Genomic DNA, 12,264 nt, shown 5'->3' with positions numbered 1-12,264 from the left:
TTGTATAGCAAAGCTTTTACCCTGCCACCAGCTCCGTCTTTTTTTAAAAAATTAGTTTTTAGTTCCAGCTTATTTAGATAGCAAAGTTCATTGAAAATCTTACAATTTTTTGGTTACATGATATATACTATGCATTTCATTTCATCTCTACAAATTCCATCATAATTATATTATTTTCCACTAAACTATTATCACTGTAAGTCTACTTTCTTTAATTCTAGTACTTTTTTTCTTTCCTTTCATTCATTCAGTTGTGTTTTGCTAACATACAGTTATGTCCCTATGTTATACTTCCATTCAACCCATCTATAGAGCGGGGTCCATTTTTGTTTCCCATCATGTTTTGGTTTTTTTCTTTTATTAATTCTGTCAGTGTGTCCAGTTCTGCCATCTCTAAGATTTTCTCTATCAATTCTTCTTTCATTGGTATATCTGTATTTTTCCAATATCTTCGCCAGCTCTGTCTTTTCAAACTACCCTTCCTGGCTAACACTGCATCTCCCGACATGTGTTCTTCACATGTCAGATGTCTCATGTAAAGAGACTTTGTATCCTTCTGTTTTCATGGGATTCCTTATATACCATCTAGCCATGACTATCCAGGGCTTCCACTTGCTACCAAAATGAATATGCAAATCAGTTGCCTCTGCTTTGAAAATTAGCAGGAAATGATCAGAATGGGATAAATAATTTTCATTTTAAACAGATGCTTTCCCCATTAAAATAGCCAACAATAAGACTAATATAAAGCAGTAAGGATGTGGGAGGGGATTATTAGAATTTCAGAAATGTTGCTTTCGCTCCATCAAAGTAATGGCTCTTCCCACATGAACTGTCTTTAAAAACTGTATTTTTTAAATCTGAATTTGGTCAAGTGGCTAGTGTACAGAGATGGGACCTGTTCACATAACTAGTGCAGGTTTTAGAGCTACTGCAAAAGTACTAGACTGGTTGTGAATGTTGGCTCCAAATTGGTGGTAAGCTGGGTATGCACATGTGCATAATATGCAAGATCCACGTTTTAGCATTCAGGAGCACATGCTAAAGAAGAAACACAGACAGTGAAGTGCCAACACCTGAATCCATTAAGTGGCTGTAGATGCGTGCTGCTATCTAGTCCCAGTTCAGCACCGGCACATGAAGTATTTTCAAGTATCTACCATACACCCAGATGTTTGAACTTAATTGGCTATTACAAAGACACACTAGCAATCACATATGGAATAGGAACAAGACTTGGGGGAATCAAGCATAAATTCAGCGGAAAGCTAAAAATCAGCCAAAACTTCAGCACCTTGGACAAGGACAACATCAGGAGGGCCAGAGAGGCATATGCAGATACCAACTTTTTTGTAACGCAAGGAAGAATCGCTGTTTATTGGTTTCACCTACATTTGAGCACAGCGGCTTTCAACAATTATTTTTTGCACATCCAACTTGCTAAACCCTGACACAGAGTAGCAGCAAAAGGGATAATTCATTTTTTTAATGGATAGTTCACAATCAGAATGGTAAGATGTGCACCAGGGCTGGGCTGGGCTGAACTTGCAGTAAAAGTGATCATGTGTTTCCAGAATGGAAAGCCCAGTTCCTGTGTGGCAGGTAACAACCCATTTGCAGAAGCTTTGCTAATTGCCCAGACATGATCAGTTCCCATGATCATCTCCCATTCTCATCATTCTAATTGGTGCATGTGAATTGGGGATGGCAGATGAAAAGATCCATGGTTTGGATAAAAATCCTACTGAAAAGTACCACTGATGGAAGAATGTAGTGTACCTGCAGTGCATGACTTTCTGTCTCCTCCCTCCCAATTCAGCCCAAAATACCACTCCTGGAGGATAAGGGATTCCCCCCAGAACAGTGTAAGTTGGAGATCTGCAGTGGGATCAGCAAAAAACATATCCTCCATCAGTGGAAATTAGGGAGGATCTATTCCAATGGACCCTATCTAAAATGTGAACACGGAGCATGCACTCTTATATTTAAGAGTAACTAAGCCTGAAATTCTCAGAAGTTAGCAAGATGGGATCCCCACCCCCACATTACTGTGATATAGTGCACATCCTATCTGACAGCTGGAACAAGCCTTTTAGACTAGATTAGAACAAACTGAGTTTTTATCCTGCTTAGTAAAATCTATTTCCTGATAACAGAGTAGGAGTTACAGTCTTGTTATATGACACCCATGGCTGTGATAACCTTCACTGAAATTGTCTGTAGATGATTTACTTACCTGGAGTTTCCACACGCCGATAATGGTATGGATTAATGCACACTTCTTTCTGCTTGGAGCCAAATGGGAACTCGCAACATTCCAATGGCTTTAATTCATGGTGAGACTGTAGATCAGGCCAGCGCCATACTCTGCAGTAAATGACATGTGGCAGACCTTTACGGTGAGATACTTGCAATCTCCCATCCAGAGAGCGAGGGATTGTGACACACTTACTGGGCTGTCCAGGACAGCTCAGTGCCCGCTCCAGTTCCTCCATGGATCCTTTCTTTTTCTTCAGCTTCTTTACTAAGGAATCAACAGCTTTTTCTGCCCACTTCTCCTCTTCATCTCCTTGCTTCCAGCCTAGCAGTCTCTTTACTGCTGGGCTGGTGAAGGAGAACAAAGAACTAATAGGGGTGCTGGAGTGCATATGAATTGGAGATTATATGTACGGTTTGCAAAGCGAGGCCCAGATACTTCTCTCTTTCCGCCAAGCCTTGAATATAAATATGAGAAGGGCAGCCACCTTCAAAGTCAGGATCCTCCACACATTATCTTGGATGTTATTCAAAATATTTCATCTCAAATGTCTTCAAAGGTTGAGCAAGTCTGCAACAAAAGAACAGTGGGAAAATTTGGTTGGGAAATTGAAACTTCACTCTATTTTACACATTTTCTGATTTTTGTCTTTAAAAAACCCTTTTGTCTTTCAAGTACATGTATTATGAATGTCATAACCAAACTTTCAAACACTAATAAAATTCAACAGGAACCAGACTGCAGCCAAGCCGCCAGAAAAAAACTCCTGTCATTTGGTTGTGGCTACGACATTTCTTATGAAAGCTACAGCAGAAAGAATTTGGAAAGGATCTCCAAACTTCTTCTCTATGCTTCCCTCAAAAATATCATCACCCCCAGATATTCTGTTTCAAATTCTCTTCATATCCATTTATTATGTTGAATACATTATGAAACTTTATGTAAGAACAATCCATATTTGCACCATTTATTCGCCACGTTAGATCACAGTACTTGTAAGCAGACACTAAGGAACACCAGTAAATGTTTAGTGCTTCATATTGGAGGTTTTCATGATCAAGAATCATTCTTGGGGGATTTCCCCCCCACCTCAAAAATCATGAAGTACCATTCCCAGTGTTAATCTTTAGCTTTTGAGACTCATAAACATTCTCTTCATTTATTTCCTTTTTTCATATAGTAGCGGCAACATTCATATTTAACCTATTTTGTTTTTGACTCACAGCTCAATGTTTCAGTTTAAAATCAGCAATTTTTTTACATAAGCCAGCCAACTTTTGTGCTATTTTACCATGTTCTCCGAACTGGAATGATTTTCATCTGAACTAGTTTTAGTAACTAGATTTCTGAAGAAGGCTATATGGAGACATCAGTTCTTTTTTTTTTAATTAAAAATTTTATTGGATGGTTAACATAGCATATAAATGTTATTACATCTTACTTACTAATTGTCCCCTGTATAGTATGCTCCCCACCCCCTCCCCACCCCCTTTCTTCTGTTGACTTCCAACAGCACTGCAACCCCCCGTTTCTTGTTACAAATACTATCTCTTAGTTGTTATTTTAAACTTAATGGTAAAGATTTACATTTTATCTTATCTTACTTAATACATTATATCTTATCTTACTTAATAACACTTAAAAGACCATAATTGTCCTTTAACATCCCATCTTTTTTCTAAACATTTTTTCAATTTCCCCCAGTCCTCAAAAAATTCCTTTGGATCTTGCTCTCTCAATTTCCTTGTTAATTTGTCCATTTCCGCCATATATAGCACTCTTTGTATCCACTCTTCAGTTTTCGGTATTTCTTCTTTCTTCCAATATTGTGCATACAAAGTTCTTGCCGCCGTTATCATATAGTACAATATTACTCTATCCCTTCTATCAATGTCCTCTAAATGCAAAGATAACAATAACATTTCTGGATTCTTAACTACATTATTTTGGAGTATTAAAGACATTTCAGTACATATTTTAGTCCAATAGTCTCTAGCCTTATCACAAGTCCACCACATATGAAATAGAGAGCCTTCATGCTCTTTACATTTCCAGCACTTGTTGGATAGCTGCTTATTAGCAATGGCTAACTTTTTCGGTGTTAAATACCATCTATATATCATTTTATAGCCATTCTCTTTGATACTGGTACAAGTTGAAATTTTTAAAGTATTTTTCCACAACTGTTCCTATGCATCCATCATAATCTCATTATTACAATTTATTGCCCATTTTACCATTTGAACCTTAATCGTCTCATCTTCAGTATACTATTTTAACAATAATTTATACATTTTAGAAATTATTTTATTATTATCCCCCAATAAAAGTTCTTCTAATTCTGAATGTTTATTTCTGAAACCTGCCTTCCTTTGATCTGATTCAAATAAGTCTTTAATTTGTCGATATTGCAGCCAGCTGTATTTAAATGGTAGTTCTTCATTCGATTTAAGTTTCAACTCATTGTTTTCGGTTTTTAATAGTTCTTTATAAGTAAGCCATTCATCTCCTTTATATTACAAATTTGGGTTAATTACTTCTGCAGGAACAATCCACATTAGTTTCTCTTGCTCTATAATTTTTTTGTATTTTAACCAAGTTGACAGTAAATTTCTTCTCAAGTAATGGTGCTGGAACCGTGTCCATTTTATACTTATCATACCATAAGTATGCATGCCATCCAAAAAGTTTGTTATAGCCTTCCAAATTTAACAACTTAGGATTGGATAAGGACACCCATTCTTTTAGCCATACCAAGCATATTACTTCATGGTACAGTCGAAAATCCGGTAATTGCATACCACCTCTTTCTCTTGCGTCACAGAGCACTTCATTTTTACTCTAGGTTTCTTTCCTGCCCACACAAATTCTGATATTTTCCTCTGCCATTTTTCAAACTGTTTTTTGTCCTTAACAATTGGTATCGTTTGCATCAAAAACAAAACTCTAGGCAGCACATTCATTTTGATTGTAGCAATCCGACCTAAGCATGATAAGTTCAATTTGTTCCATTTTATTGTATCTTTTTCAATTTGAGTCCAGAGCTTTTCATAGTCGTTTTTAAACAAATCAATATTTTTAACTGTCAGCTCTATTCCCAAATACTTTGTTTTTTATACCACTTCGCAATCTGTTACTTCCATCAGTTCTTGTTGCTTCTTCTTCGTCATATTTTTTGTTATTATTTTCGACTTCTTTTTATTTATATAAAAGCCTGCTAAATCTCCAAACTCTTTGATCTTTGCTAACAGTCTTGGCAGAATTTGTACTGGGTCTTCAACTATAAACATCGCATCATCTGCAAATGCTCTTAGCTTGTATGAAGACCCCTTTAATTTAATCCCTTTTATATTCTCATCTTCTCTTATCTGCCTCAATAATATTTCTAAAACCATTACAAATAACAGCGGCGACAGTAGACAACCTTGTCTTGTTCCTTTCCTTATTTCAAATTTCTCCGTCAGGTCATCGTTAACACAAATTGCTGCTCTTTGGTTCTTATAGATTGTTTTTACAGCTTCTATGAACTCTTTACCTAGATCCATCTTTTCCATCGATAAAAACATAAAATCCCAATTCAAGTTGTCAAAGGCTTTCTCTGCATCTGCAAAGAAAAACCCCACTTCTTTGTCTGGATGCTTATCATAATATTCAATGGCATTTATAACCACTCTCAGATTTTCTTTTAATTGTCTGTTCGGTAAAAACCCGGCCTGATCATCTCCTACAAAATCCATTAGCCATATTTTAAGTCTATCTGCTAGTATTCTTGCCAATATTTTATAATCATTGTTTATTAGCAAAATTGGTCTGTAATTTTTAACATCAGTCAGTTCCTGTGACTCTTTTGGTATCAAGGTAATATTTGCCTCATTCCATGTATCTGGAAGACCCTCTCCTTTCAATATATCATTCATTACAACTCTTAAGGTTGGAGCTAGGTCTTTCTTCATTGCTTTATAAAACTTGGCTGTAATCCCATCCGGTCCAGGTGCCTTACCAATCTTTGCCGCATCTATAGCTTGTTCAATTTCTTCATCTGTTATTGGAGCATTCAGCTTCTCCTTCATGCTAGTTGATATGGTTGGTAAATCTATTCTCTGCAAATACTGATCTATATTCTCTTGTGGTATTGCTTTCCTTTGAAATAATTTTGCATAGTATTTATAAAACACTCGTTTAATTCTGTAGTGTTCTTTAATTTCTTCCCCTTCTTCATTTATTCTACTAATTATTTTCTTTTCTCTTTTTTTCTTTAGTTGCCAGGCTAGATATCTTCCAGGCTTATTCGCTCCTTCAAATGATTTTTGTTGCAATGTCCTCAGTTTCCATTCTAATTCTTTATTTTCCGCTGCTGTTACTTGCTCTTGCAATATTTTAATTTCTTGTACTATTGATTTTTTCCCTGGTTTCTTCTTTAATTTTTGTTTTTAATGTAATTTCTCTTGAATTTCTTGAGCTTTCTCCTGCTTCCTTTTTTATCTCTGTTGTTTAATGTAATTAATATTCCCCTTATTACTGCTTTGTATGTATCCCATACCATCTGGGTTGAGACTTCATTATTTTTGTTAGTTTGAAAAAAATATTTTGTTTCTTTCTGTAGATATTCCATATTTTCTTGATTATGCAGTAGGTCTTCATTTATTCTCCATTGTAATTTCTTCTGTCCCATTGCAACTTTCCACAGGAATGGATTGTGGTCTGAGCTCACTCTTGGCATTATTTCCACTTTTTTTGTCCATAATGCCAATTCTTTGGTTGTCCAAATCATATCAATTCTTGAAAATGATTGATGCCTCGCCGAGTAGTACGTATAATCTTTTCCTTTAGGATTTTCTTTTCTCCAAATATCCTCCAGTTTTTCTTGTTCTACTAGTTCAAAAAATGATTTTGGTAGTTTCCCCAATTTCTGTTTTCCTGCTCTTATTTTTCTATCCAATTACAAATCTACAAACCCACTGAAGTCTCCAATCATTACAATCTGTTCATATACATCTTGATCTAATTTGTCTATTAATTCCCTATAAAATTGGTCTTTAGCTCCATTGGGTGCATATATACCTATTATTAAAGTCTTATCACACACATTAATTTCCACAGCAAGATATCTCCCATTTTGATCTCGAAATACTACTTTTGAATCCAAATCTTCTTTAATATACATCACTACTCCTCTTTTGTTTTGCCAATGCAATAAATTCTCTTCCTAGTTGTCTATTTTTTAAAAACTTGACATCTTGATCTTTAATATGTGTTTCTTGTAGACAAATTATATTACAATTTTGTTTTTTTAGCCAATGAAAAATAGTTCTTCTCTTCTGTGGTGAATTTAGTCCATTTACATTCCATGATATTAATTTGTACTCCATCATTCTATTTTCTTACCGATCTAGAAAAGTCATTTGCATTCTCAGAGAGAAACTCCTTTATTTCCTGTCTTGATTTAATTATGACTCTCAAACCATTAAAGTAGAAGCTCAACCCTTCTGGTATTTCCCATCTGTATCTAATGTCTTTCTCTCTCAACTTCTGGGTCAATTCTTTATATTTTTTCCTCTTTTGGAGAATTCTTCTAGGTACCTCTTTCATTATCTTGATCCTACTTCCCTCCAGTGATGGGGGATTCATAAAATGTCTTTGGATAATCTCTTCTCACATTCTTTTCGTTATTAACTGCACAATAATGTCTCTTGGTAGGTTCTTTTGTTGTGCATATGCGGAATTGACCCTATATACTAGATCCAAATTTGCAGTGATTTCTTCTGGTTGTTTATTCAAAAATTCTACTAAGATATCCGTCATTTGGTCTTGTACATTTTGCGCCATCGATTCTGGAACGACCCTAAATCTTAGTTGTCTTTCCGTTGCCTTACATTCCATCGCTGCCATCCTCTCCTGCATCACTTGATTTTCCATCTTCACATTTGTAGCTAAATCATTAGTCTTCTGTTCCACTTCTTGCACCTTATTGTTTGTTGCTTGTAGTTCATTTCTAATTCCCTCCATATTCTTAGCCAATTCTGCCACCTCCGTTTGGATTACATCTTTCAAATCTTTTACCAATTTCATGCATCTTTTGTATTGATTGGTTCAGTTCTTTATAACCTTCTGTAACTTTCTTCTCCAGTCCTTCAATCGCTGCATCTACTGAGGCTTGCCACTCTTTATCTAATTTTTTCGCCATACTTGGACTTGGCTTAGTGCCCGCCCACATGTCCACTCTCTTTCTTAAATCCGTTTTGCTTTTTTATTGTTTTCCCCTTAGTATTACTCATTTTCCGGTCTCGGTAAAAAAAGAAGAAAAATTCAATTTGGATCCAAAATGTCGGGCGCAATTTCTCTATGGTAACTGGAATCGCTTCTTCCCTCAGAAACAATGGCGTAGTCCCGATTTAGTCCCAATTTCTCACGATGCTTACTTTATTTTGCTTCCGGGTCTTCTTTCTTCTCGCTGTTCTTCCTGCTTCCAGCTTATTCTTGTCCTCTTTAGGCAGACGTTGTCTCCTCCTCCTCTCCCAATCTCATCTCCTCTTGCGATGTTTCAACGCTATTTCCCAGCTCCCTCCTCCTCTCTCACGCCGGTTATCTCTCTTCAAACTGCAAGTATGCGTAAACAATCCTTTGTATCTCTCTTTTTGTCCTTAAAAGCTTGCCAAATTAGAGATTTCTTACTCAGATATTGTTCCTTATTGTTTCCTCTATTTAATTAAGTCTGTTTATTACTTTAATATCTGGTCTTTTTCTGCTTTTTCTGTTCAAAAGTCCGATAGCAATCTTTACCTTACGCTGCTTTCTCGGGTTGTCTGTGCTGTTTCCTCCGTTTCTAGTTGGTCAAATCTGGTACTGAGGCTTGGTTTCTGACGATCTTATGCCAATTCAATGACTCCAGAGGTACTGCAGAGTTAGTAGCTCGCCCTTCTCTGAGGGGACCTCAAAGTGGTGGGGAGAATCCTTGATTCAGAAACCTACCCTCAACCAAGATCACACACTCTCAGGGCTGCGTAGCATTCAAGACCCCCTTCTCCCTGAAGGGGGGACGGTAGCAGGCGTTTGAGCGCCTCGCTTCCCCAAAACAGTATCTCGGATAGCCCAGCTCCCTAGGCTACTTCAGATCACCATTAATCCCAATCTGGAAGTCCAGACATCAGTTCTTTTATGGGCTTTGCCAATTTACAACCCCCCCAAAAAGACTACTGTGTATAAAAAATTAACATTGGGCAGTGAATAAGAAATACTCATATTCAGTCTTGAAGTTGTATAAGAATTTATCAGCACTTTGCTCTATGGATAGTTATTGACTGTGCTATCCTAAGCAGAGTTACATCCTTCTAAGTCCATTGAAGTCAATGGCTCTAGATGGGAGTAACTCTGCTCAGGAAAGCACTGTGAGACTCTGGGGAGTTACTCAGGAAGCAAGCATGAAGCTGAATGATGGAAATTATGATGGGAGTATGTGTGAGTTTGTTTATTGAAATATTTATATTCTACCTTTCTCTGTGGGTTGAGGCAAATAAACTGCCAAACAGACTTTTTTAAAAAATCAACAAAACTTCAAAAACATGTATCAACAATAGTTTTACACACCTTTCTATATACACAATTAAGGAACTCTCTGGGCCTCTGCTGGTAAGCCATTCCAAAGCACAAGTCCAATAACTGGAAAGGCCCCAAATTGAATGGACACAAAACAATGACATAATACCATAAGCAGGAGCTGACAGGCATGAGGTTTTTCATATATGGACCCCTGGAAGCAGTACTCATAAGCAGACACTGAGGAACACCACTACATGTTTAATGCTTTTTTAGGTTTTAATGGGGGAATGTATACTGCAATACTATGGACAGGAAATCATAACCTGCTAAGAGCCATTTTGAAAAACGTAAGAAACTATGGTGAGGTTGTACTTCTTTGAGGAAACTTTCTTTCTATAACCCTGCTACAAATATAACAATTTCATTTGTTTTACTGAATTAATGGGTTGGAAATTACGTTTATTGCTGTAAACCACCTTGGGTATTCCACAGAATAGAAAAGGCTGTGTGTGTAAATGCCTTAAAATAAATACCCTTCAGCCCCTAGAATTCCTAAAAACTAATTATTTTAACACAACCGTCTCTGTAAAAGGAAACACCTAGTTTTGAAGAGAGGCAGAATCTACATTGTTATTCCCATTATGGGAGCACAAGTATGAGAATCAGTTCACAAACACCCTGTCCCAAGTCTTTTAAGGTCCATGGACCAAATAATTCTATGGCGATGGTGTGAAACTGACCTTCAGTCTTATCACCTAACCCAGAATTCAAACATGCACATACATAACACACAATCATACTTTTTATGCTGATAACATATCCAGAAAGATCTTGTGACCCACAAGTGGGACACAGAGTTTACGAATCAATGTGTTCAGTTATATGCTCAGGAACTAGTACACGGACTCATACATAGCACTATGGGCCAATTTAAATCTCTTAGAGTTAATTGAAAAGAGAGGGAGGGTGGAGGGAAGTCTGATACAACCATTGAAATGGGAAGTCTTTTAAGATAAAATAACATAAAAGAGAGAGCAACACCAAAGCTGTGGGGTTACACTGCTTATCTGAAGGTAGCTACACAATGGTTAACAGACGTAAGCAAGGTTTCCATCCTGATAAGTTAATGTAACTTCATAGCCATGCAATCATAAAATCTTAAAAACTAACATTTCTGTTGGGAAGTGCTGTCTACCAATTCTTTTAATTCTAATTTCAATAAGGTTTTAAATAAACACATTTATCTTTTTTTCAGTCAGATTAAACAGGCCTCTTGTGACATTCTCATGACTCTAATATTACTACTGTTAGTGAAAGAGAAACTTAGGACAGAGGGCTTTATGAAAAATAAAAGTAGGCCTGCAAGCTGCGTAATAAGAGCCAAAAGGTACACCAATTTCATAATTATCTGTTCTTTTTCACTGATTTCTTTAAAAATCCCAATAACTTATAAAACAGACAGTGTTAAGAAACTCTTGAAATGTCAGTAACTGACATAAACCTGAATTTTGTCAAAGTTCTTCCACTGGCAGAAGATCTCAGACACCAAAGAGCCAGTGCAAGAGCTGGTGTGGCAGTTTGTATGCAAGAATCCAATATACAAATAATCCCTTCCCAGCTAGGAAGCCTACTCAGAAGGCTGGGTGAGGATTTGTATCTCAGCCTAATCATACCTCACAAAGGCTGCATTCAGATAGCATGTTATCCTGACTAATGATAAGCAGACACTGTTGACAAACCAGGCTTTGCTGTTCGGTTTGTACACACACTGTGCCCCTTCCTCCTCTCCCTCCCTTCTTACACATAGTGCAGTGATGAAGGGTTTAAGAAAATCCCTCATGACCTATGACATATAAATGCAGGTGCCTGGGTCAACCAGAGTTAATCTTCCCACTGCAGAAATCAGGTTTCTAAACCATGTATTGTCGAAAGCTTTCACGGCCAGAGAACGATGGTTGTTGTGGGTTTTCCGGGCTGTATTGCCGTGGTCTTGGCATTGTAGTTCCTGACGTTTCGCCAAAAGCTGTGGCTGGCAACTTCAGAGGTGTAGCACCAAAAGACGGAGATCTCTCAGTGTCACAGACACTGAACCATGTTTTAATCCAGGCTGAGAACTATTGCTCATGGGGAGGAAACAAACTCCAGTTAACCAGGGACAAATTTACTTTTTCAGCATTTGAAAAGCAACAGTAGGAGGAAAGGGGGCAAGATCTCTAGGTCCCACTACGCTGCAGGTCAGATCACGGTATCATTAAATGGCTTTCAGATCTAAACTGTTGGGTGTCCATGGGTCAGACCCGTGGATGCTGTAATGTCTAGTTTCACCATGAGGCGCCCTTATAGCTGGGTAACTGGAGTTTGTTTTAAACCTGGATTCCTCCATTGTTCTCCCTGCAAGTGAAAGGACTAGGAGGCAGGGATGTGCATTCCATAGTTCCCAAGCTGAAAATATATACAGAAATGGCCATTGT

The 12,264-nt window shown here is 37.3% G+C and overlaps 1 protein-coding gene across 1 annotated transcript in view; it reads right to left on the bottom strand.

The window, feature by feature from the left end:
- SMAD9 (SMAD family member 9) overlaps window positions 1–12,264 on the bottom strand; it is a 54,866-nt gene that overhangs the window by 22,963 nt on the left and 19,639 nt on the right. The window contains exon 2 of the mRNA XM_054974341.1: window positions 2,237–2,827. Coding sequence (XP_054830316.1) covers window positions 2,237–2,648 — 412 coding nt within the window. The 5' untranslated portion in view covers window positions 2,649–2,827. The remainder of the gene's footprint in view (window positions 1–2,236; window positions 2,828–12,264) is intronic.

Source organism: Eublepharis macularius, chromosome 3 (genome assembly GCF_028583425.1).
Source record: "Eublepharis macularius isolate TG4126 chromosome 3, MPM_Emac_v1.0, whole genome shotgun sequence".
NCBI classification, from domain to species: domain Eukaryota; kingdom Metazoa; phylum Chordata; class Lepidosauria; order Squamata; family Eublepharidae; genus Eublepharis; species Eublepharis macularius.
The sequence above is the reverse complement of the archived record's forward strand: the minus strand, read 5'-3'. Positions and strand labels throughout refer to the sequence as shown.